The sequence below is a fragment of the Chanodichthys erythropterus genome, chromosome 8, assembly GCF_024489055.1.
Source record: "Chanodichthys erythropterus isolate Z2021 chromosome 8, ASM2448905v1, whole genome shotgun sequence".
NCBI classification, from domain to species: domain Eukaryota; kingdom Metazoa; phylum Chordata; class Actinopteri; order Cypriniformes; family Xenocyprididae; genus Chanodichthys; species Chanodichthys erythropterus.
The window spans coordinates 30,771,881-30,799,637 of NC_090228.1; the positions used below are offsets into that span (position 1 = coordinate 30,771,881).

Genomic DNA, 27,757 nt, shown 5'->3' on the forward strand with positions numbered 1-27,757 from the left:
TCATTCTCAGTTTCTGTGATGTGAACATGCAAAAAACTGGGATCTTCCAGCAATAGTTATAGGAACTATGAAAACATTCCTCTGGGGCAAAATCCCTGTATAATAATGAGGACAGGTTTGGGAACCAAGATCTGAGAACCTATTCAGAACTGGTCCCATTATTTAAAAAAACAACAACAAGAAAACATCAGTGTTAAATTATTAATAAAATTCTGTTAATGAATGTAATAACACAAGCAGATTCATTTCTTCTACAATATACTTCAAACTGCACCTAGTTGCAGTTTTTTTTACATTCTCTCTAGATTTCTTAAATTAATCATCATCTTTTGCACACTGATATATTTAATTAATTTATTATTTGAATTGTGATGTTGTTTAATACTCTGTTCTATTTATAGTTTTCTAATAGATGTGACGTTGATGATCTTCAGTGGTCTGCCAATGCCTGTCCACTTCTTATAAAGCCTGACAGTTACTGGAATAAAAACAAAATGAAAGTAAAATTTTCCAAGCCATGTGGGATTTTTTTTTTTTTTTTTTTTTTTTTGTGGGGAGGGGCAGCAGTTGGGCACTATAAAAAACAAACGCAGAAGCTTTCTGCAGCTGCAGATGAAAAGGAGACTCAAGAGGAAACCAACATAACAGTAAGTCTATTTCCTTCCTAGTATAACACAAATAGATTTACAAAGACTCCATTTGTAATATTTGACTGAAAAAAGCTTTAAAAATAGATCCTGCTGATTCTGCATAAATGTCCTAATCTAAAAAGTCAGAATGACATCTTGTATAGTAAAGTTTAAAAAATCTGATTGAAATTAAATTTAAAAAGTAAACTTAATTATTTTTCAGTATAGTGGTAGTTGCAGGTGATAGATTCAAAGGCCAAAGTGTAAAAAACAATGAATTTTTTTTAATTGTTTTTATTTGTAATAATTTGACTAATATGTAATAATAACTGAACCTTTATTTTTCAATCATTATTTTTCAGGACAAACAGGCTGCTATCACAGAAAAAACAGGACATTTTCAAGGTGAGTACATTATCAAGATGATTAGACTTGACTAAAATATATTCAAAAAGCAAATATATTTGAAATAATTTTTACAATAGTGTTTTTAGAATTTAAGTGTGATGAATGTTATTACAGCCAGAGGAATCAATATATACACTGTATAAAAACTTACTTTACATTTTATGACTTGCTTTCCAGTAAACATATCTAAAAATTATTAATACAAGTTACATTTACAAAACTAACAATACTATGTAGAATAGTAAGACTATACAGGTTATTTAAACAAATCTAATATATATAATATGTTTTTCTTCATGTTTTTCAAACTTTCTGTTCACCACAGCATTCTGAAAAAAATAATATTGTAGTTTCCAAACTTATTATCAGCATTTTCAGCTGTGCTAAGAAACATTTCTGATGTTTGAGCAGTAAATCAGCATATTAAATTGATGTCTGAATGATCATGTGACACTGAAGACTGGAGTAGTGCTAAAAAATACAATTTTAAAATATAATAATCAGTCCTTCCATGATTTCGTAGGACTTTTCGACCGACTCTATGGCGTTCGGACGAGCTCATTAATATGACGTTGCAACATGCATTCGTCTCACTGAACGTCACGTCTGCGTCTGCCAAACGTGACATCTGCATCTTAAAATGAATGGATTTAATAGCAAAAAATGAAGACGTCAGTGAGACATTCAGTGAGACGAGTGCATGTTACAACGTCATATTATTGACCTCGTCCGAACGCCATACGACTCGTCAGCGCAGTGCAAACTGAGGCCGGGTTCACACCGCAAGCGGCAGCAGAGCGGAAGCAGCGCGTGAACTGCAGCTGCAGAGACGGTCGAGTATTCACACTGGAAGCGTTTGTACAGCGTCACAGCTGCGGCCTGAAGCTACATATAAAGCAAGCATTTCTTTAAGTTTGTTAACATGGGGAGGTGTACAACATTCTCATATAAACATAAAATAAATAATTAAAAGCCTTGTGTCATCCACTGCTGCACACAAATGAGGTAAGCTTTGTGTTTTACATCATCTGAGGCATGAACATGTTTACAAGACAGCAAACTCGGGTTTGATTTGCGTATGCAAGAGCCTATATTGCTGTCTGTGTAATAACTAAAATAACGTTTATATATCATATTTTATGGCTAGTTTAGTTTAGTTTTCTATAATACACCATACTTTAACCCAAACTGAATAATTAAAAAACAAGTTTAAATGGGTAAATCTTCTATAATTATTTTTGATCCTTAATTTTCTTTTTCTTGTTAAAACACATTAGATATGCTTATTCTGTGCATTTTGAACACTTTTTGTGTGAAATTTTATTTATTTTGTCCATCAAAAGTGTGCTTTCACTTTAATTGAGCGTCAGCAGCACAGCAAAAATAGACTCGTCGCCGAAACCCCCGCTTCACTGCTGCTTACGCGACGCTCCTGCTTTACACTTACGCGCTGCTCCTGCTGCCTGTGTGAATGCATCCGTTGATTAACATGGGCGCCGAAAAAAATACGCACTGCTCACGCTCTGCTTACGCTTGCAGTGTGAAGCCTTGTTTACACTGCACACATGTGCGGCGCGTTACGGCTCCGGCAAGGTTTTGTTCCGTCTTCTGAGCGGTGTCAAATTACACCAGAAGCATTTCAGAAGCGAAGCGGCTGGATTCGCGAACCACTAAATTTGCCTTTCTAACGTTGTTTTCGTTGATTTTTTCATGTATTTAGCTCCCTGAGGTCTGAAAACGCGCTGGCGTTTTTTTCACATTGCAGAAAAACAGACTTAAAATACTCCGTCATTTTTTGTCATAGAGACATAAGTAATATATCAATTGAAACTATAGAATATCTTATTTTATTTGTATACACTCAGAGTAAAAACAAAATGTTGTGCTTTTTGCAAAATGAAAACTAAAATAATGTGTGATCTCTCGTCTCCCTCTGAACAAAGTTTAATCTGATAGTTCTCAGAAAATGAACTGTAACTTAGTGAATACTAATGACAGAAAAAATAGACTTAGGTCTAAAGACACGTTGAAATGTCAGGTTTTAAATCATGTAAGACATATCGAAAACAAAAATTCTGTGTTTATGTAATCTGTATGAAAAGAGACACATGTCAGAAATCCGTGATTCAGCTCATTATCCGCTAATGCGGCCACGCCCACGGAGCCAGCACTATTCAGACGCAAATTATGAGTCAATACATGCATTCATCGTCTCAATCGTGTATTTATTGTCTTGAAAAGTGTTTATCTGGATGTAAAAGCCTGTATGTTAGCGACCTCTAGAAGACATGCCGTTAGTTCCTGGTTCTTCTTCTTCTTTAGAATAATTTGTGGACTAAATGTGCACAGAGAGCGCCCTCCGGCTGCAAGAATTAATTGAAAACACCATTCCTGAAATGTCCTCTTATTCTTTAGAATAAATTGTGAACTAAAGGTGTACAGAGCGCCCTCCGGCTGCAAGTATGAATTGGAAACACCAGCACTCATAGTGATAACAATGAATATAGAATAAATATAACTCTTCTGTATAGAAAATTGACATAAACATATGAGAATCCATCAATATTTCTCCAAATGTGAATGCTTTTAAACTAAAAACCTATATTCAGACTCTTTGCATCACAGAAATACATTATATTTTAAAGAATATAATAGAATACCATTATTTTAAATTGAGCTGAGACATGATTACAGAGGTTTTTTTCACAGCCTACCTGACTGAAAGGCCTCATTAAAATGCAAGTCATTTCAGCTCATTACTATCCAATTCTTTTGTCTTCTCAGGTGTAAATGATCCATTATTCATGATGATTCATGCCTCCACGCATACTGTGTTTCTTGACAAAAAGTGTCTTACAAAAACTAAATCAATATATTGTGTTATATGAACAAGTAGGCATTATAATTTTTACATAATTTTGAAGCAAAAACTCTAGTCTACAACCTCCAATACCCAGAAGTCTTGTAAACACAGATTTAATATATATTTTTGGCCTTATTTCAGTGACTTAATTTTTTTGTTTTTTCAATAACCACGCATAAACATTATTCCTTCAAAAACACAAACATGTACATACATGTTCCTCACATATTATGGTAGCCTAGTTTGTGCTGAATACAGTGTAATGACACTTTTTCCATTACTATGTTTATGAACAACTGAAAAAAGCACAAATGTCAGGGCATGTCAAAACTTCTCCAGGCCCCAAATCAGCCTCAGACTCCAGAGGGTTAATGGCTAAATTGTTATATTTTGTCCGGTTTGATTGTTTTATATAATAAATATAATATAATAATACATTTTATCATACTATAGTATTTACAACACTTTGTTAATGAATGCTACAACATTCTGTAGTACTATAGTGAACTGATAAACTGTAATAAATAGCTACTGTAGGCCTAGTATACTATAGCTTTTATACAGTAAACTGTAGTGTAGCCTATATTTTAGTATAATATACCCTATTGTACAAAACTGTTCAGTATTGGGTAAAGTAATTTGTTTATAATACTATTGTTGTTCTGTTAGGGTTCAGCAACTATAGAATTACCACAACAAATGAATTCAAGTACTTTACCATAGTATGGTTCAAATACATTATAGTATTTACAATAAATTTCTATAGTATTTTTTCACCTGGGTATACACCATGCATATACACACACTTCTGTTCTAGTTTAAGATTTTTTAAATGTTTTTAAAAGAAGTCTCTTCTGCTCACCAAGGCTGCATTTATTTGATCAAAAATACAGCAAAAACAGCAAAAATGTAGAATATTTTTTTCATTTTAAAATAGGCCTAACTGTTTTCTATTTCAGTATATTTTAAAATATTAATTGTGATCAAAGCTGAATTTTCAGCATCATTACTCCAGTCTTCAGAGTCACATGATCCTTCAGAAATCATTCTAATATGCTGATTTGCTTGTGGAAACCATGATACTTTTTTTTTTTTTCTAGATTCTTTGAGGAATAGAAAGTTCAATGAACAGCATGTATTTGCATTTATTGTCACTGTCACTTTGATAAATGTAATGCATCCTTGATGAATAAAAGTATTAATATCTCTCTTTTTTAATCTTACCACAAGGGTTTGAATGGTATCATATGAAAGTATTGGTATCAATTGAAATTTACACTCACAGTCCTGATGTGAAAAGCTGAATGTTTCGATTTGGGGAGTGAAGCCGTTTTATTGGTCGATGCCTGACTAATGAACAACGCCATCCAGTGCGACTTGGCATGCAGTAATAAATATTTGCATATGTATGAGACAATATTTTCATTAAAACATCATTGGTTTTAACGGGTTTTTTATATTACAGTAAAAGAGTAGTAAAGTTGTTTATGGGGTGGCTGCTACATGGACCACCAAAACGGTGCAATCTGCTCTATGTAGTGACGTCATCGCGTACAAAAACGTCCCATTTCATTGGCTGACTCCAACCAATAAACGACTTTACTACTCTTTTACTGTAATATAAAACTCAGTTAAAACTAATGATATTTTAATGAAAACAGGGTTTTTTATCTCAGGGCACAGAACTAGAACTAGAACAGAACCCCTTTTTTTTCCCTTTTTTTTTTTTTTTTTTTTTTTTACATGGTCTCTGAGCAGCTTTGTCCCAAAATGTGCCTGTTGTTTTCAGAGAAACATGTGATTAACGAAGCTTCACATTGTTTACAGTCACATGCTACACTTTGCTTGTCAGAATGTTTGAACCCAGACCATTAGCCTACTATATGAAAGTTCCATTAAGTCCATTTACTAAACATTTTAAATATATAAACCTGTAGCCTATATTACATCACCATATGTTCTGTCATATAGGCTACAATATCAGCACAATACTTGCATCAAACAACTCAGTAGGCTATGTTTTATTAGTAATTATTATTCTTTTTGTTGATCCATTTCATTTATTGCCAAACTTTAAGATGTGAATTATATTACTGAAATAAACACATTTTGCGTCGTCAGGCTTTTATTTGTGTTTAATGGATAATACTACGGAGTTGCGATCTCAGGTTTATGGCTGCTGTAAATTTTACCTGCCACAGGATGGCACTGTTTCGACACTTTTGATGCTTTGAAACCTTTTCCGAAACGTTTAGAGAAAAGAGGCTTCATTTTTCCATCTCAATGGCAGTCGAATTTAGCTGTTTTATTGAGTGTTTACTCATTTTGAGCCTGTTGTTATAAACATTAACCATCTGTAACGTCATATACAATCAGATTTCTTTTCACCCATATCCCCCACGCCCACCATGCGCGCACATAGTACACACATTTGACTTTACAACACACAAACGCACACCTTTATTTATTCTCATTCTCTCTTGCTCTCTTAATATGTAATGAGTTGACGCAGAAAGATTTTAATAATCAATTTAAAAATTTTGTAAAAAAAAAAAAAATGAATAAATAAAAATAGCTCCCTCTCATGGTATGCGTACACTGCGTACACGTCTCAGTGCGTACACTGGCGTTGTTCATTAGTCAGGCATCGACCAATAAAACGGCTTCACTCCCCAACCAACCCCCCCCCCTCCCGGTGCTCAAGTCAGTATTGCACCATGAATATCGCAAAAAGTGTAGCAAAAGTCAAAGCGCCAGGAATTGAACTTGTACGGCCAGATCTGAGAGGTTGTAAGTGCTGACTTGAAGCTGTACAGCAAAACTGAAGTAAAGTGCAACAGTAAATATGTCTCCCACATCTGTGTCTGTCATTTTGTTTATGTGAATGCCATTTTACACATTTGTAACTATTAATGTGCAACTACAACTTCGTAACACGGGTGTTTTGATTGTTGTCTGCGTGTGCAAATCGAAACATTCAGCTTTTCACATCAGGGCTGTGAGTGTAAATTTCAATTTACAAATACAAATATGAACACGACAAGTTCTTACATTCAAATCAGCAACCTCTCGGGTTTTGCTACTGTTTTACTTTCATAATATCATGGTTTCCACAAAAATCTGAAGCAGCAAAACTGTTTTCAATCATAATAATCATAAATGTTTCTTGATCATCAAATCATCATATTAGAATGATTTCTGAAGGATCATGTGACACTGGAGTAATGATGCTGAAAATACAGCTTTGATCACAGGAATAAATTACACTTTACTATATATTCACATACCGTTTTTACTGCTTTTTTTTTTTTTTTTTTTTTTTTGATAAAATAAATCCAGCCTTGGTGAGCAGAAGAAACATTTACAATTGTAATGTTTCCAAACTTTTGATAGGTACTGTATTTTCTGCCCCATTCTATGATCTTTTTTGCATTGTATTGTATCCATGAGGACTTATTGCACAAGTGTTTGTAGCACATAAACCAATCATAAAATTGACATAAAAATATAGGGGAAAATATTAGATATTGGTTATTGTTCAGCAGTGTATTTGATTTCTTATTAAAAGCAAGAGAAGTCCCCCTCACTTCTGAAATGATGGCTACGCCTCGATCACGACACCTATGCCTCGTTTCATGTGACTGAGATTGGCCGCTGCTCTGAACTCCTGTCGCGTAGCTCAAATGAGTTGACTAAATGCATGTTGCGATGACGTCACGGGATGTGTCTAAGCCCAAAATCTGCTGAAAAGTCTGCGGCAATTAAGAAAAAATGCAAACTATTGTGGAGTTTGCTTGATTTTACGATAAATTCAGCGATCGCAGAATCACAAAATCCTGGAGGGACTTACAGAAAAGATATTTCACATTTAAGATTTTTCACAATATTACTGTTTTCAGCTGTACTTTTAATAGCCTTTGTGAATATAAGAATCTTCTTTCAAAAACTAAAAGCCATGATCAAAATAAATTCAAAATTTGGAACAGATGTTGGTATATACTGTTGTTTTAGCAAAGTTTTATTATACAGTGAATATAAAAAATACTGCTGACACTATACAATAAGGTCCATTATTAAACATGAATGTATTAACTAACATGAGCTAACCATGAGCAATACATTTGTTACTGTATTTACTAATCTTCGTTAACGTTAATGAAAATACAGTTGTTCATTGTTTGTTCAAGTTAATTCACAGTGCATTAACTAATGTTACCAAGATTTTAATAATGCATTAGTATATTGAAATTAACATTAACAAAGATTAATAAATGCTGTGTAAGTGCAGTTCATTATTAGTTCATGATAACTAATTTAGTTAACTAATGAACCTTATTGTAAAATATTACCAAAATGGGTAACACTTTATAATAACGTTCAGTTATAAGTCATTTATGAATTATTAGTTAATGATTAACAAATCATTTACAAAACATGAATAAACATTTATAAATGATTGATAAGTGATATACTAATATTTTATGAATGTTTTATAAATTCAGTTATAAGTCATTTATAAATAATTTGTTAATTATGAACAAATCATTTACAAAACATGGCTATACGTTCATAAATGATTAATAAATTATATGTTAACATTTTATGAATGTTTTATTAGTTCAGTTATGAGACACTTAAGTTATTAGTTAATAATGAACAAATCATTTACAAAACATTACAATATACGTTCATAAATGATTAACAAGTGTTATGCTAACAATTTACAAATGTGTTGTAAGTTATCTTAAATCAAACAGATCATTAGTAGATGGTTTATAAGTTATTAGTCAAGACATTATTTATTGCTTATAATAACTGAAATATTTATGACAAAATTGTTTTAGTATCATTATCTTAATAAACAATTGTTAATCATGAACAAATGATGAACAAACCATTAGTAAATGATCAGTATATGATTTATTGATGAAGTTGTAAGCTGGTCTGTGTTCAAAAGCACAAACATGCAGGTATGCTAAAGCACTATTTTTAAGAAGAGTAATTTATTTGTTTTGAAGTGGATAGACATTTATATATGCCTTACAGTCAGGTGATTCCAGTGGGTTGTGTTCAATCCTTTCACTCATTAGCACAGACTTGTGTTCTGTGTGGAGTGTGTGAGGTCTAGTGATGAAGTCACCCTCTGATCCGGATTTACCTTCCACTGAAGCTCACATCAGGTGCACAGAGTTAAACACTCCATGTGTGTCAGAGAAGACAGCTGTCTATACCCTCACCAGTCAGCACTTACACTGCACTACACACTACAAAGTGTTCAACACCTGTTATAGATGATGTGTAAATGCATGAATAAATCATTTACAAAGCTTTCTGCATCCTTATTCTAAAGTGTAAACTATTCTTCACTTGTAAATGTTACACATCATTTGCAGATGTTCCTGTTACATTATCATCTCACTCCATCACTTTACCCAAGCCTAAAATTTACATTATTTAAAAAATAAATAAATAAATAAATCAACACTCTGCCACCGTTTAACCAGCACTTAATCATTTAATTTGTATCTTGCTTTTCATGGAACAGCTCCTCAGCATAACATGAAAACGCACCATAAACTGATAATAAACGTAGTCCATTATTTCGTGCATTATTTTCAAGTCTTATGAAAAGTCGTACGATGCCATCATGTGAGGAAAAGATTCTTATAACGTAATATTACCATTATACATTAATAATCGTATCAATCCGTCATTTCATAACTTTCAAATTAAAATTGGCGCATCTAACAATACGACACAGGTTTGCGGCAGTGACGTCAAACCTCGCTCCTTATTGGCTGACACATGTGATTTGCGACTACCATAGAGTGTTTGCGACATGCCGAATTTGAGTTGCTGTGTTAGATTCAGCGCGACACTTAAAAGGATGGAAATGCAGATCAGGGGAATGTTTGCAGTGATTAAACACTTTAATTTCATTCTGTTACTCACAAAATAACGATTTGCTGTCATTTTGCTGGTAATGTAGCACACGCCTCGTTTTGTCTGTTCTGTATACTGCTTTTTGTAATGTTTTAAATAAATTATTGTGACTAACATACATTTATCTGCCTGTTACACTGCGTATATTGTCAAAATGGTTATGCTTAAGGTTACAGGGTGAAGTAGGGAGCTTAAAATTATACTTTTTATACAACAGTATATCAACTAAGATAACAGTCACTGTAAATATATCTGTATTGCGTTTTTATTTTTGTGAAGTGGCTAAAAAGTGGTCATGTTTAGGTACAAGGGGTGAGTTAGGGGCTCAAAGTAAAATATAGTATATAGTAATAGTAAAATATATTTGCATAAAATATCATAATTTTTATATAAAAATATATAATTTAAATATTGGGATTCGTATAGATTTTTATATCCTGTAACTGAAAGATATACTTTGCATATGGCAAATAAATGGTAAATTTACAAATTGCAGTTTGTACATAATTTATAAAGAAGGTCTGCAAATGATATGTAACACATTTATAAGTGATGAATAGTTTACACTTTAGAATAGGGGATGCAGAAAGCATTATAAATGACTTGTATACATATACAAATAATTTGTAACAGGTAAGAAAGGTCTACAAATGATATGTAACACATTTATAAGTGATGAGTAGTTTACACTTTAGAATAGGGTATGCAGAAAGTGTTATAAATGACTTGTATACATATACAAATCATTTGTAACAGGAAAGAAATGTCTACAAATGATGTATAACATTTACAAGTGAAGAATAGTTTACACTTTAGAATAGGGGATGCAGAAAGCTTTGTAAATGATTTATTCATGCGTTTACACATCATCTATAACAGGTGTTGAACACTTTGTAGTGTGTAGTGCAGTGTAAGTGCTGACTGGTGAGGGTATAGACAGCTGTCTTCTCTGACACACATGGAGTGTTTAACTCTGTGCACCTGATGTGAGCTTCAGTGGAAGGTAAATCCGGATCAGAGGGTGACTTCATCACTAGACCCCACACACTCCACACAGAACACAAGTCTGTGCTGATGAGTGAAAGGATTTAATATAATCCACTGGAATCACCTGACTGTAAGGTATTTATAAATGTTTATCCACTTCAAAACAAATAAATTACTCTTCTTAAAAATAGTGCTTTAGCATACCTGCATGTTTGTGCTTTTGAACACAGACCAGCTTACAACTTTATCTATAAATCATATACTGATCATTTACTAATGATAATTTACTAATAATCATTAACTAATCACTGATCATTAACTAATAAATTATAAATGACTTATAGCCAAATTAATAAAACATTCATAAAATGTTAGTATATCACTTATTAATCATATATGAATGTATATTCATGTTTTGTAAATGATTTGTTGAACATTATCTAATAATTTATAAATGACCTATAACGGAATTAATAAAACATTCATAAAATATTAACATATCACTTATCAATCATTTATAAACGTAATCATGTTTTGTAAATGATTAGTTCACCATTAACTAATAATTTACAAGTGACTTATAACTGAACGTTATTATAAAGTGTTACCGATTACGAGAAACAAGGAAGTTCAAGTTCTTCATTCATGCCATCAGGAAATAAAGATTTAAGTTCAAAAATCCAAAATGCCTCCCTTTGCAACAATTTTGCAACAACTGTATTTCCACTGTATTTCCACCTCTTCTATGAAGATCATCCCGTCTATGAATTGCACTTGTATGTTCAATCATTCTAATGCGAAAAGCCGGTGTGGTTTTACCAACTTATAACAGAGAACATGAACAAATGATAATATAATATATGTACTCTTGCAAGTTATCAGTTGTTTGATGTTGTATGTTTTTTGTGTACAAAGATGTACAAATGATTGACATTTGACATATTTTGTGCAAGAAGTACACCTGTAGCATGGAAAATGACCCTGGGCATCAACTAGGGTGGTCGGAGAAGAGACATGAGTGTCTGCATGAACAAGCTTATCCCTCAGACTAGAACTCCTAGAAGAAACATAGAGTGGTGGATCATTAAACACATTCAATAACTGAGGATCACTTTGAATGATGTGCCAGTGACTCTTAATAATCCTCCTGATATCATTACTCAATGGACTAAATGTGGATTTAAAACACATGAATAGCTTTTTTTGCTTTTAATTGCAATCAAGTTACTTTCTTCACGTTCTTGTAAACTGCGCACCTTCTCAAGTGCACTGTCGAGCCACTTATTGGGATATCCACAAGATTTAAAATCTGTATATAGATTATGAGCTTTAACATCAAAATCTTCTTTCCAAGAGCAGATACGATAAAGTCTTAAAAACTGACTATAGGGTAACCCATGTTTTAAAGGAGTTGGATGGGCACTGGTAGCATGAAGGTGACTGTTCTTAGCTGTATCTTTTCTATAAAGAGAGGAAACAATCTGTTTGTCAACAATTGATATACAGGTATCCAAGAAATTGACATTTGTAATTCCAACATCATGTGTGAACTTAATTGTTGCAAAGGGAGGCATTTTGGATTTTTGAACTTAAATCTTTATTTCCTGATGGCATGAATGAAGAACTTGAACTTCCTTGTTTCTTGTAATCTTTTGTAACACTTATTGTTGTTTTCATTGCTTTGAATGTATATTTCATGTGGTTTGTGCTATGTTCATTGCTTTTCAGACTCTCTTGATGTGACACTTGTGATGATTGATTGTTATTATTGTTAATTGATGATTGGGATAACTGGATTCATTCAGCTGATGGCTTTGAATTGCTTGTCTTTCTAGAAAGAGGTTGATTGTTTGTTGTATTTTGAGCACTGAGGATAGCAATCTGCTCAAAACGTCTGCTCATGCTCCTCTGTTTTTAACTCACTTGCACTTTGCACTTTATTGCACCATTCAATTGACAAAATGAATTTTGTATTTTCCTAGTCTTCAGCCTTTTTTGGATTCAGTGTGCGGCCAGCATGAGCAATGTTTTGCTCATAATTTTAGTGATTCTCATTTGCTACTTAAATCTACAACACTTTTAAAAAACATTAAGCAGAACAGTTTAGCACAATCAACTTTGCACTGCTTCCAGCGATTGCATCAAGGATCAGCCACATTTCCACGTGCATCATGTAACTCCAATGTCACATTCAGTGGTTATTCTCTATTATATTGGTAATAAAATTAAATGCCTTTAACCCCGCTCTACCCTATTCTGTGTAAAAACAGAAATGAATACAGGCCTGTGTGCCATATCACTAAAAATGGGTAGGGTATTTTTGTAAAATTACTTTAGTAAAATTAAAAAGTAATTGTTTAGATTTAATACATTAACTCTTTCTCTGCCAGCCTGCACCAGCATTTCATGGCCCCCAGAATATTTTGTTGTATATACACTATCATTCAAAAGTTTGGGATTTGTAAGATTTGAAATGTTTTTTAATGTTTTAATTCAGGAGATAATAAAAATAAGCGAACCACATCAAAAGTTATAAGCGTATAAATATATTTTTTTCTCCACTTGGTAGCGCTGGTCCGAAACTTCTCAGGCTCCTTCAGGGCATTATGTTGATGACCCATACTGAGTTTCGTAATGATACGCTAATGTGTTCATGCGAGATCGACTTCCATAACTTTTTGTCAGCATGGTCTGAAGATGATCTGGTTCAGTTTTCGTGAAAATAAGAGTAACAGCCTAGGAGGAGTTCAAAAGGGTTTTTTCATAAAATTCAAAATGGCGGGAAATTTTCCTGATGGAAATGACGATTTGACTTGAGCCAAGGAATCAGAGAAAAAAAGAATCTAAATCTAAATCTTCAAAAGTTATTAGCATAAACATGAGTGAAAATTTGGACAGGTGGTGGTGCTAGAGGAATTGAGTTAGAGACTGCAAATTTGCTATTGACACATTTCAGAATGCCCTCTATCAGTGTGCCAAATTTCACAACTTTTCCGCATACGGTTCTATGGGCTCCCATAGACTTCAATGGCAGAAGAATAATAATAAGAACACTAACGATTCCAATAGGTGCCTTCGGTGATTCGGCCCTAATAAACAGTGTTTTAGGTCTATAAATATACAGACCGGTAACACTTTACATCAAGGTTCTCATTGTAAAGGGTTTATAAAGGTTTTTTTACATGATGCAGGAAAAAATTTAATTTATAGTGAGACTGAAAGGTGATAGAGAGGATTTTTTCGTCGACTAAGAATCCAAAGACTGTTACTGAGCCAATGTCCATTGGCTTGTTTTAGTTTTCTCGAAGCTGATAGGGGCTCTCTAGCGATATCCCAATTCGTCGGTCACTACTGACGCTGTATCACGTGTTTGGGCGTTCAGCACGCTGAGGCAGCATTTGTAGATGATTCATGTTCTCATTGTGGGAACATGACTATCGCAGTGCTGAGGTCCCCTCCCCTATGCCCCGTGCGGCCGCTTTCTCTGGCTCCGGTCGGAGTGACGGTTCGTCGGCGTGTAGGCAGGGTGACTTGAGGATCACAGTAAGGGCTTCCCCGCCGAGCGCTGCTCCGCGGGCCCCTGATGCCTCTTCAGCACCGCAGCCAGTGGTGTTACCGCCGTGCCGTGCCGGGCCCTCTTCGGAGCGTGCGGTGCTGTCCTTCGGTGCACCTGCAGAGGATCAGATGTCGATCACGGCATCGGAAGGCAAGCATGAGTCCTCAGGAAAGGATGACTCGGCTGAGCCCCCGTCTCAAGGGGCGGCGGCTGTGGCTGAGTCGGATCCTGAGTTGACGGCTGTGCTTTCCCGGGCAGCCGAGAAGGTCGGGCTCGTGTGGAACCCTCCACCGTGTCCTGGTCCCTCTCGGCTTGATGATTGGTACCTCGGGGCGGGCCGCGTCCTGCTCTGATGCCTTTCTTCCCGGAGGTGCACGACGAGGTGACCAGGTCTTGGCGGACGCCGTATAGTGTTCGTTCGAGACCAGGGCCCTCGTCCCCCTTCACCACCCTGGATGGCGGAGAGACTAAAGGTTATACGGGGATCCCTCCAGTCGAGCGGTCTGTAGCGATGCAGTTGTGCCCTACGGCCGCCGGCTGGCGTGGTGAACCACGCCTTCCGTCCCGAGCCTGTAAGTTTTCTTCCTCTCTGACGGAGAAGGCTTACAGAGCTTGTGGGCAGGCTGCCTCCGCCCTGCATGCCATGGCCCTTTTGCAAGTGTACCAAGCAAAAGCGTTATCGGAAATGCCACAGGGTGGTCTTGACCAACATCTGTTGGGGGAGTTGCGTGCTGCCACCGACCTCGCTCTCCGGGCGACTAAGGTGACGGCACGCTCCGTTGGTCAAGCGATGGCTACTGTGGTATTCCAGCAGCGCCATCTATGGTTAAACCTGGCTGACATGAGGGAGACCGATAAATATCGGTTCCTGGACTCCCCCGTGTCCCAGGCTGGCCTATTCGGCGACGCAGTGGAGAGCTTCGCCCAACAGTTGTCCGCTGCCCAGAAGCAGGCTGAGGCGATAAAACATGTCCTCCGCCCCTGCTAAGTTGGCCAAGCAGCAGCCTCCACCAGCCAAACAGCAGGGAGCCGGCGCCGAACATGGCGCCCAGCCCGCTCAAGCCAAGCCAGGTGGCAAGAGGTTGAGGAAGTCGCAATCCTGAAGCGGGCGACCTGGAGGAGGAAGTTGCAGCTCTTCGGGGGAGGATTCCATCATCTCCTCCACTCCTGGGGGAGGGCCGGGAGAAATTTGTTGTGTCTGTCCCGCCGCTGGCTCTCCGGAGTCCAGCGGTACCCACCTTTTCACAAAAAGAGCTGTTTCCCTTCCTTCCTCCAGGTCACAAGAGGGCGTGGTTGTCAGGACCTGGGGTTCTGCCTCAGTGTCCGCAGCCCCCTCTCATTTCGCCAGTGGGGGGCAGTCTGATGGTGCAGGCCGTACCACGCATACCGTCTCCCATCTGTACTGTCACCCCGCAGAGTCTGACTCCACTTCGGGCCGCTGTGCCGTCCGAGTCGAGCCTCAGCACTCTGCCTCGCTACGCCTGTGGTGCCTTTGGTCCCGCTCGTTCGGTGTCTGGAAGTGTCTGGAAGTTCGTATTCTCAACTATCTTGACGACTGGCTCATTCTAGCCAGCTCGCGAGAGCAGTTGTGCGAACACAGGGACATGGTGTTGGCTCACCTCAGCTGGTTGGGTCTTCGGGTCAACTGGGACAAGAGCAAACTCTCCCCCGGGCAGAGGATCTCTTATCTCGGTATGGAACTGGACTCGGTCGCTCAGACTGCGCAACTCACCGAGGAGTAGGGCTGCCCCCGACTAAAGATTTTTCTGTTCGACTAGTAGTCGTTCATTTAAGCCATTAGTCGACTAATCGCGCGTTTACATTAATAAGCCATAAATCATAATAAACACCTTTTAAAAAAAACACCTTTTAAAAAAACAGAAGGCGACTGTCTAAACATATTAATAATTTATTGTTTTCTGTGTTTTTGGCTGCACAACAATGCTGACTCGTCATCTCCGCAGTAGTGGACGTGCCTATATGCAGGTTTCATACGGATGACATAATCTGAGAATAGTTATTTTCCGTTTGAATTTGTTCGTTAAAAAGTAGACGTCAAGCTTTCTATAGATACATTTCTCGTGTTTGTGAAGCAAGTATACGCTGAGTTTCAGTTCATTTTGTGCTCAAATTCACTGCGACAGAGACGACAGAAAGCGCATTACTTTACAATGCACAACGTTTTGCTGTTATTGTGAGTTTACAGAAATAAAAGTAGACTCTTTACAGTTTGCATTACTCTTATCTGTCTGAGTAAAATGATGGAGTATTTTAAAATGCAAAAGTGAGCCTCCATTTAATGCAATAAGTGCGCTTTCCACACAAACACTTGGATATGCACCTAATAATAGCGCATATTTATCTAGGACTAGGCTTACATTAGAGCGAGTGACTTGTAAAGTTGCTACTAATTTTCAAGTGATAAGCCATATTTGAGGTCGATGAAAAATGAAAGATATGTGAATGTTTGGATTTCCTGCCGTTAACAATCTGTCCCTCACGGACTAGAGCTTAGATCAGGCCCAACAAATCAAGCCCGACCCTACCTGAGCCCGAGCACGTTGTGTCCGAGCCCGGCCCGGCCCGACACGTCCACTGTAATTATGAGCCCGAGCCCGATTTAAACCCGACCATTTTTAATATGTGGGCCATTATAACCAGGGGCGGCGCCAGATTTTATATTCTTTTTTTAACGCATGTGCTGCTGTGCTAGATCATTTACAGGGGGGAGCTGCGCATTTATATATATACATATATATATATATATATATATATATATATATATATATATATATATATATATATACAGTATTATATAAATACTATTAATAAGTTAGCAAAAATTGGCCACTCAGTATTAAATATTCAATTATTTTAATTATCAATTAAAGTTTTAATTTTATTAAATTGATCTAGCACAACATTCAGCATTCAATTAAATATTCTTAAAGATTAATTATTATTAATAATGTTACTTCAACATATTGTTATTCCAATATGTGTGTGAGCAACAAGCAAGATGTGCATTTGTAAATTCGGTGACAGCGTGTGTTACGAGTTTCAAATGGTGTAAGTGTGACCGCGGCGCGCCGACGCCTCCATGTCATTATTATATTGTCTGGATTTAATACATTTTTATGTATTAAATCCAGGCAATTGGTTGATGAAAAATGTATTAAAATGAAGATACAATTTATACTAAACGAAATTCACTTTAAAGAAAATCTTTCTTCAAAACAAAACTTAATGTGCTTATTTAATGGCTAAAACACGTAGGCTACTACAGACTCTCTTTTTGTACAAATTGCAGCACATTCATTTAATTCTGAATTTTGCACATGTAAGTTGAAAGGCATTTGTTTGTGTATAGTAAAACACATCTGTAACATTTATCAAGTTCATAATTGTGCGTGCATTTATTAATTATTATCTTAATGAATAATACGACAAGGAAGAAGCTTGTAAACTGCGATTTTGTTTATTAAAACTAATTTAAAATGTTTCCATACCTCCGATTTTCCTCCAAACTTGCTCAAAGTTAATTCTCCTGTTTTAATTTTCTTTTGCTACTAGTACAACACGCACAGCAGGTGTGATGCGTCAGGCGTGCGAGACTGCAAGTGCGAGTGGACGAGACGCTGCGCAACGTGCTTTATCAAGGGCCCGACCCGACCCGGCCTCGTATATAGTCCGGGCTCGGGCTCGGGCAGACAATCTAAGCTCTATCACGGACTTCGCCACTTCCTGTGGATTTTTTTTTTTTTTCTGCGACTAACCAACAATCTTGCTCGACCAAGCCTCGTCTAATCGACTAACGGTTAGTCGACTATTAGGGGGCACCCCTACCGTGGAGCGCGTGCAGTCAGTGTTGAACTGCCTGAGTACGCTCAAGTGCAGGACAGCGGCCCCACTGAAAATGTTTCAGAGGCTCCTGGAGCATATGGCATCCGCAGCCACAGTCACGCCGCTTGGATTGCTTCATATGAGGCCGCTCCAACACTGGCTCCACGGCCGGGTCCCGAGATGGGCGTGGCAACGCGGCACGTTCCCTCACTTGATGGTCAGACCCCTCGTTCCTGCGGGCGGGAGTTCCCCTCGAACAGGTTTTTCAGGCATGCTGTGGTCCACACAGACGCCTCGACCTCAGGGTGGGGTGCCACGTACAACGGGCATGCAGCTTCGGGTCTTTGGACGGGGCCTCAGCTGCATTGGCATATCAATTGCCTCGAGTTGCTGGCAGTTCGTCTTGCGCTGGGCCGCTTCAAGGAGCTGCTGACAGGCAAGTACGTTCTAGTCCGTTCAGACAACATCGTGACCGTGGCGTACATCAACCATCAGGGTGGTCTACGCTCCTGCCGCATGTCGCAACTCGCCCGCCATCTCTTGTTATGGAGTCAGAAGCATCTGAGGTCGCTTCATGCCATTCATGTCCCAGGTGTGCTCAACCGTGCAGCCGACGAGCTCTCACGGCAGCCTCCACTTGCGGGCGAATGGAGACTCCATCCCCAGGTGGTCCAACTGATTTGGCAGTACTTCGGCGAGGCTCAGATAGATCTGTTTGTCTCCCAGGAGAATGCTCAGTGCCAGTGGTTTTATTCCCTGACCGCAGGTACTCTCGGCATGGATGCTCTGGCACACAGTTGGCCCCGGGGTTTTCGCAAGTATGCATTTCCCCCAGTGAGCCTTCTTGCACAACTCTTGTGCAAAGTCAGGGAGGACGGGGAGCAGGTCTTGTTGGTGGCCCCTTATTGGCCCACCCGGACATGGTTTTCGGACCTGATGCTCCTCACGACAGCCCCTCCTTGGCCGATTCCTCTGAGGAAGGACCTTCTGACTCTGCACCCTGTGGCACCCGCGTCCCGACCTGTGGAACCTCTACGTGTGGTCCCTGGACGGGATGCAGAGGTTCTAAGTGATCTCCCGCAAGCAGTTGTAGACACTATCACTTCCGCTAGAGCTCCTTCCACTAGGAGCCTCTATGCGTTGAAGTGGAACCTGTTCATGAATGGTGTTCTTCTCACCGAGAAGACCCCCGATCATGCTCGGTCAGATCCGTGCTTTCCTTCCTGCAAGAGGGCTTGGAGCGAAGGCTGTCTCCCTCCACCCTCAAAGTGTATGTTGCCGCCATTGCCGCACATCACAATGCAGTTGATGGAAAGTCCTTGGGGAAGCACGATCTGGTCGTCAGGTTCCTGAGGGGGGCGAGGAGACTGAATCTGCCTCGTCCCCCCTCCATACCCTCTTGGGATCTCACCATAGTTCTTTCATCGCTTCGGCGTCATCCCTTCGAGCCCTTGCAGTCAGTCAAGTTAAAAGTACTGTCCCTTAAGACCGTCCTCCTGGTTGCATTGGCCTCGCTCAAGAGGGTAGGGGACCTGCACGCATTTTCGGTGGACAAATTGTGCCTGGAATTCGGGCCTGGGGATTCTCACGTCATCCTGAGACCCCGGCCTGGATATGTGCCCAAGGTTCCTACCACTCCCTTCAGAGATCAGGTAGTGAACCTGCAAGCGCTGCCTTCGGAGGAGGCAGGCCCAGCCCTGGCTTCGCTCTGTCCAGTTCGTGCTCTGCGCGTTTATGTGGATAGAACTCGAAGCTTCAGGACCTCAGGTCAGCTCTTTGTCTGTTACAGAGGCCAGCAGAAGGGAAAGGCTGTCTCCAAGCAGAGGATGGCCCACTGGATAGTGGATGCCATCGCCCTGGCTTATGATTCCCAGGGCGTGCCTTGCCCGTTCGGGTTGAGAGCCCACTCCACCAGAGGGGTGGCCTCTTCCTGGGCGTTGGCTCATGGCGCCTCGCTGTCAGATATCTGTAGAGCTGCGGGCTGGGCAACACCCAACACGTTTGCTAGGTTTTATAGCTTACGTGTGGAACCGGTTTCTTCCCGTGTACTTGCTTCCACTAGCCGGTAGATGCGTTGAACCTGTTCTATGTGTCGGCTTGCAATGCCATTCCCGCCCTCTGGGCTGGATACGTGCATCTTTGACTCCTGTCGAGTTCCTCCGCCTCCCCCTTCGGCTCGGACATTGCGGAGTGTCTGATGCCAGACCAACATCCATCTTCGATGTTGTCTGTTGGTTGGGTTCCATATGTTGCAATCCCTCTAAGTGAGTGATGCCATATGTGTGTTGTCCATGGTTACTCCCTACGGTAAGCCCGTGTCTTTCCCTTAGCAGAGTTTCTGCTATCACCTGTCAGATGAGTCTCCCCCTACTCAGGTGGAGCCATCCCAGGGACTCGTATGCGTTCTGCCCTTCGGGCCAGGCCATATTTTTTTCACGTAAATTCCTTCCCTACTGGGTAGGTAGTGGTTCCGCAGCGTCCCCTACGGGTTCGCTTCCCCAGTGTAGTCTAGTTTACTTAGTGGGTATATCGGAACAGCAGTAGACTTCCCGGCGTAAGCTCGCCCCCTTCTCCGTCCTTTTGGTGCGACGGGCGGCTAGAGCCTGCGCTGGGCACTGGAAGGGGTTTCGTAACTGTGGCGTTTTATTTGGGATCCCAATTCGTCGGTCACTACTGACGTACGTCAAACGTGACCGACTGAAAGGGAACGTCTCGGTTACGTATGTAACCCTCGTTCCCTGAAGGAGGGAACGGAGACGTACGTCCCGTCGCCACAGTTTCTGTACCCTCGCTGCAGTGCGGACACCAGTTGTCTCCTCAGCGAAAAACAGAGTGCGATTGCATCTCCTCCCCCTTTTATATGCCCCGGTTAGGGGAGGGGTGCGTTATGCAAATATCGCACGCCAATGTCCATTGGCTTGTTTTAGTTTTCCCGAAGCTTATAGGGGCTCTCTAGCGATATCCCAATTCGTCGGTCACTACTGACGTACGTCTCCGTTCCCTCCTTCAGGGAACGAGGGTTACATACGTAACCAAGACGTTTTTGAAATGAGCGCATGCGTAAGAACAACCCTACCCCTCCACAGCTCATTTCGAGGGAACGCCTCCCAAAACTCATGCACGAGTATTGGAACACGAGTGTTTGTTTACCACCGGCATTCGCTGTGTCGTGTTAGTGAATTCATTATGTCAGACTCACCGCAGGTAACTCATAATCTGCAAAAACATTTTTGGGGGGTGTGAAATTATATAATAAACACATAAGACGTAGCTCAGTCGACGCTACTCCCATTTCAACTAGCATGTAGTATTTAGCAGACTGGTCACTGCCTTACAACTACAGTACAAGAACAACGTCGATATACCTGAATAACAGTACAACAATAATTATTCCACAAAGAAAGAATAATCACTGTTACCTGTCGAGAAGAATTTTTGCAAACTGCGCGTCTGTCTTGACACCTCTCTGTTCCTTCATTGCTCTCCAGCGTTGAAATGTTTCTCCAAGAACGACTCTGGTAAGATTACGTTCTTCTGACAATTTTCTCTTCTTCTCAGCGACTTCAAAAAAAGTCTTTCTTTTGCGTCCTCCTTCGGGTTTCTTCTCTTCTATGGTGCAAATTCGAGGAGGAAAGCAGGAGCTACAATGAAAACAAACTGAAACTAACGACGGAGATTCATGCGCTATTCGCATGCGGCACCTGTGTAAAGTTACTGGAGTGCACAAGTCTCTCACAAGGAACATAATGGCAGTGATTGACAAGCCAGAGGGCCAATCGTTTACGCGATGATCGCGTAAACGATTGGCTGATGTTTTTAAGGCCCTACCTCATGCACAGATGATGTATATTAGGCAAGGCAAGGCAATTTTATTTGTATAGCACATTTCATACACAGTGGTAATTCAAAGTGCTTTACATAAAGAATAATAATAAAAATAGAACATAAGGAATAGAAATAACAGTAAAAAAACAGAGAATTTTACCGCAATATTTAAAATGCATTAAAAGTCAGAATCAAGATGATGCATAAAAGATATAAAATACATTAAAAATGAAATAAAAACAGGAAAAGGAATTTAAAGAATAAAAAGATAATACGTATAAAAAAAAGTGCAAACAGTTCGGACATAGCACAGTGCTCAATCAGCAAATGCATAGATAAAAAGATGTGTTTCGAGTCTGGATTTGAATGTGGCTACTGTAGGAGCACACCTGATCTCTTCTGGAAGCTGGTTCCAGCTGCGGCTGGCGTAACAGCTAAAAGCAGACTCTCCCTGCTTTGGGTGAACCCTTGGTATTTTTAAGTGTGTTGATCCTGATGATCTGAGTGATCTGTTAGGTTTATATTCTATGAGCATATCTGCAATGTATTGGGGTCCTAGGCCATTGAGTGATTTATAAACGAGTAACAGTACTTTAAAATCAATTCTAAATGCAACTGGAAGCCAGTGCAAGGACCTGAGGACTGGTGTGATGTGCTCATGTTTTCGGGTTCTGCTCAGTATCCTGGCAGCAGCTTTCTGTACGAGCTGCAGTTGTCTTATGGTCTTTTTGGGAAGGCCAGTGAGGAGCCCATTACAGTAATCCACCCTGCTGGTGATGAAAGCATGAACAAGTTTCTCTAAGTCTTGACTGGAGACAAAGCATCTAATTCTTGCAATATTTTTGAGATGATAATATTCTGATTTAGTTATTGTCTTTACATGGCTACTGAAACTCAGGTCTGACTCCAGAATCACACCAAGATTCCTGACTTGATTTTTAGTTGTTTGACCCCTAGAGTGAAGGTACGTGTTCACTTTGAGAACTTCGTCTTTGTTTCCAAACGCAATGACTTCAGTTTTGTCTTTGTTTAACTGAAGGAAGTTTAGGCACATCCAATTTTTAATTTCATCAATGCATTGGCACAGGGAGTCAATGGGGCTGTAGTCGTTAGGTGAGAGGGCTAGGTAAATCTGGGTGTCATCTGCATAGCTGTGATATGCAATTTGGTACTTTCTCATTATTTGGCTCAGTGGCAGCATATATAGGTTGAACAGGAGGGGTGCAAGTATTGAACCTTGAGGGACTCCGCATGTCATGGATGTCCACTCAGACTTATAGTCACCGATACTCACATAATAACCTCTCCCTTCTAAGTATGACCTGAACCATTTAAGGACCATCCCAGAAAGCCCAACCCAGTTTTCGAGCCTGTCAAGAAGAATGTTGTGATCGACAGTGTCAAATGCAGCACTGAGATCGAGAAGAACCAGCACTGATAATTTACCTGTATCTGTGTTAAGGCGAATATCATTTATTATCTTTATGAGTGCTGTCTCTGTGCTGTGATGCAGTCGGAAACCAGATTGAAAGTTGTCAAAGTATCCATTCAAGCTTAAGAACTTGTTCAGCTGATTGAAAACAACTTTTTCAATGATCTTGACTATGAAAGGAAGATTTGAGATTGGCCTGTAGTTGCTCAATATGGTGTTATCCAGATTGCTCTTTTTCAGGAGGGGCTTAACAACTGCAGTTTTCAGGGATTTTGGAAAAGTCCCAGAGAGAAGTGAGGCATTTACCACTTCTAGGAGATCTGCTTCTAAACAGTTAAACACTCTTTTGAAAAAAGATGTGGGAAGTGTGTCAAGGGCGCAGGTTGATGTTTTAAGGTGCTGTACTGTTTCTTCCAAAATTTTACCATCAATTGCTTCGAAATCAGACATAATAGCTACTTTCTGAGGATGTGATCTGATCTGTTTTACCCCAGTGCAGCTCAAGGATGTGCTGATCGCCTTTCTGATATTATTAATTTTCTCAGAGAAGAAGGAAGCAAACTCACAACATTTGCTGTCTGAGAGCATTTCACTGGGAATCTGACTTGGGGGGTTTGTTAGTCTCTCTACAGTAGCAAAAAGAGTGCGGGTGTTGTTTAAGTTTCTGTTTATTATATTTGAGAAGAAGGTCTGTCTAGCTTTGCCTAATTCCACATTGAAAGCATGAAGAATATCTTTATAGATGTTATAATGAATTTCAAGTTTTGTCTTTCGCCACATGCGCTCAGCTTTTCTGCATTGTCTTTTCATATTTTGCACTGCTGTTGAGTTTCTCCACGGTGCTTTTTGTCTGCCACTTTTCTTCCTGACTTTCACAGGAGCAATGTTATTAATATTATTCCTTTCAGTGCACCTAATAAATAGTCTTTTATCAGTTAGTAAAGACAGTTTCAAGTAATATTGCAAAAATGTATAAAACAAAACATCCTCTTTAGCACCTTGAAGGGTGATGTATTTGTTGTTTTCTTATTAATATCTCATCACTTTTCTTACTATGTTGCTTACCAGAAGTTTCTATCTTACCCATGATACTCTGCCAAAAGGTCATGATGCCTATCCACAGCAGTGTATAAAACTGATTTCTTGTTTATCAAGATGAAATTCAAACTTTATTTTGAAAATAAAACATAAGAGCACAACCATAACTTGATGAGGTATTAATAATGAAAAATTAATTCCAGTATTAGTTACTTGTAAACCTTAATGTAAAGTGGACTTGTGAACTCAACACCTTTTTAAACCCTTTATAAAGGGAACCTTAATGTAAAGTGTTACCGTCATGTCAATAAATATAATATAATCAAATGTAAAATAACACTGCATAGTCTTCACTTTTCAAAATCAAATATAGATTAATCCTTATTAAAAGGAGCAAATGTCAAAAGTGAGCAATTTTTTTCTTTTTCTTATGTTGTTTGATGAACATTTAATACACAGGAGCTTAACCATTTAGGGCCATGTAATTCAGTAGCATCACTTTATTATCAATACGGAACTTAAAGGTGCAATAAGAGATTTCTAAGAATCTCTGTTAATATTTGAAATCAACCCAAACACGCCCCTCCCTTCATTGCTCCACCCCCAAAATTCACAAACACACAGTGCAAGAGTGGATGTCTCTTTATCAGTGCAAAATAAAGCTTCATGAAAAATACAGTGAAGAGCAACAAGGAAGAAATAAAATAAAGTACACAAGTGTATACACAAGCAAGAGTTTGATGTTAGTCTCCAGCAGCACAGCAGCTCCAGACAAACAATGACAGTCAAATCTGTCCTGTTACTATAGCTAACATTAAAACAACAGCAATACAGCATATCTTGGTTCTGGGATGCCATCTTTCTTCAAATCTCTCTTTTGCTCACTCTCTCTCCTCAAAGGTGTATTCACTTTTGTTGCACTACTTTGGGGCTTGTATTTTTAATATAGTCTTGCTAAGTTTTTTTTATTATTATTGTTTTATAATAGGAAATACTCTACCTGTCAATTTAGAAATTATTTAATTATTGATAGGTGATATAATGTTTAATCATTTGACGTTTTAGTGATATCGGACAGGGTTGTACTCATTTCTTTTGTATACTGTTTTTGTATAATGTAAATTGATGTACAAACAATTATTTCTTTTTCCTTTAATCAGATTAAAAAAAGCCAGTCAGCTGTTGACAACAATCAAAAAATGGCAATAGAAAGCACAAAAAGCAAAGATGTTGCACATATTATAAAAAACAACTGGAGCAGAAAAATAGCCAATGGAAGCAATGAAAAACTGCCCATATTTAAACTCAACCTGTCTGAAACATGGAAGAACAGTGACGGATTCTGCAGAAGAAGCACATTTGGGACAGAAAACATCAAGAAAATGAACAAGACCATCATGATGATCGGAGCCACTGGTTCAGGAAAAACCACTCTAATTAACAGCATGATCAACTACATTCTGGGAGTGCAATGGGAGGATGACTTCCGGTTTGTGCTGATAGATGAAGGGAAGCAGAAATCCCAGGCTGAAAGTCAGACTTCAGCGATAACGGCATATCAAATCAATCACATGGATGATTTCCGGGTCCCTTATTCTCTGACCATAGTGGACACACCAGGATTCGGTGATACCAGAGGAATCTCACATGACCAGAAGATCACAAAGCAGATTCAGGAGTTCTTTTCAGCCCGTGGAGGGATCGACCGCATTGATGCCGTGTGTTTTGTAGTTCAGGCTTCACTTGCCCGTCTGACGCACACACAGAAATACATCTTTGACTCCATTCTCTCCATATTTGGGAAGGATATTGCTGAAAACATCCTTGTGCTGGTCACCTTTGCAGATGGGCAAACACCTCCTGTTCTCGAGGCCATCAAAGTCTCTGAAGTGTCCTGTGCTAAAAATAAGTCTGGAGAGCCTCTTCACTTCAAGTTCAACAACTCTGCTGTGTTTGCTATCAAAAAATCTGCAGAGGATGAGGACTCTGACTGTGAAAACTTTGACCAAATGTTCTGGAAGATGGGATTTTCTAGCATGAAAAAATTCTTTGCATCTCTTATCAAGATGGAAACCCAGAGCTTGTCTCTGACACGGGAGGTCCTAAAAGAGCGACAGCAGCTGGAAGTTAATGTGGAAGGCCTCCAGCCCCAAATCAATGCTGGTCTGACAAAACTGGATGAAATCAGGAAGACAAGAGCAGCTCTGGAGCAGCACAAGGCTGAGATGGATGCAAACAAGGATTTTGAATATGAAGTAGAAGTAAATGCTCCAAAACAGATCAAAAACACCACAGGCTACTACTTATCCAACTGCCAGAAGTGTTACTTCACATGTCATGAAACATGCCAAATTGCAAATGACAGTGAAAGATATAACTGCTGGGCCATGACAGATAGAAAGTGTAGGATCTGTCCTGGAAAGTGCGCTTGGAATGTGCATTTTAATCAGGAATACAAATGGATATATGTCCCAGAAAAGAAAAAGGAAACCTATCAGGAATTAAAAAAGCGATTTGAGGCTGCACATGGACAGGTCATGTCAAAAGAAAAGATCTTTGAAGAACTTGAAAATGAGCTTGAGGTTGTCCAGGATACTGTGGCCGGACTAATTGAAAGATCTCAAAAGTCTTTGGAACGACTGCAGGAAATCGCCCTCAAGCCCAATCCTCTGTCCACCCCTGACTACATCGATCTGATGATTGAGTCTGAGAAACAAGAACGCAAGCCTGGATTTAAAGATCGCATTCAGTCTTTGATGGATGTCAGGAAGAAGGCAGAGATCATCAGTAAGGTTTCCACAGGAGGAGTGCTTCCAGAGAATTGGAAAACATACAAACCTGCAACAAGAAAAAAAGCTTTATATGATCCAAGAAACTGGTTCAGTTGGCCCAGTAATCACTAAAGTAATGAACCAAAACATTTGGTTTTGTGCCAAGATGCTCTGCATGCATTTTTATTATACTTAAAAATACTTCAGCTTAAAAATGGTCTTCATCTTCATTCTTTGTATGATTTATAATACATACCTGCATGTTTCTGCCTAACAGCTTGTTACATGAAAAAAAGTGAAAATCGAAAAACTGATTTATAGTGTATTGAATGAACTGAATATGTTGCGTATCATAATGTTGCTTTGGGATGATGTAATTTTACTTTCATTTATATTAGTCATTCATTTTGCATGAAAAAAAAAAGCAAGCGAGTTAATAATCTAAACATTGTGTGTTGCCAA

General features: G+C 39.2%; 1 protein-coding gene across 1 annotated transcript; it reads left to right on the plus strand.

Moving 5' to 3' along the window:
• Window positions 1-584: 584 nt before the first annotated feature.
• On the plus strand, window positions 585-27,757 carry LOC137024733 (uncharacterized). The gene is made up of 3 exons (XM_067392586.1): window positions 585-647; window positions 992-1,034; window positions 25,685-27,757. Exon 3 carries the CDS (start codon window positions 25,724-25,726, stop codon window positions 27,425-27,427), a length of 1,704 nt encoding a protein of 567 aa, XP_067248687.1. The 5' UTR covers window positions 585-647; window positions 992-1,034; window positions 25,685-25,723; the 3' UTR covers window positions 27,428-27,757.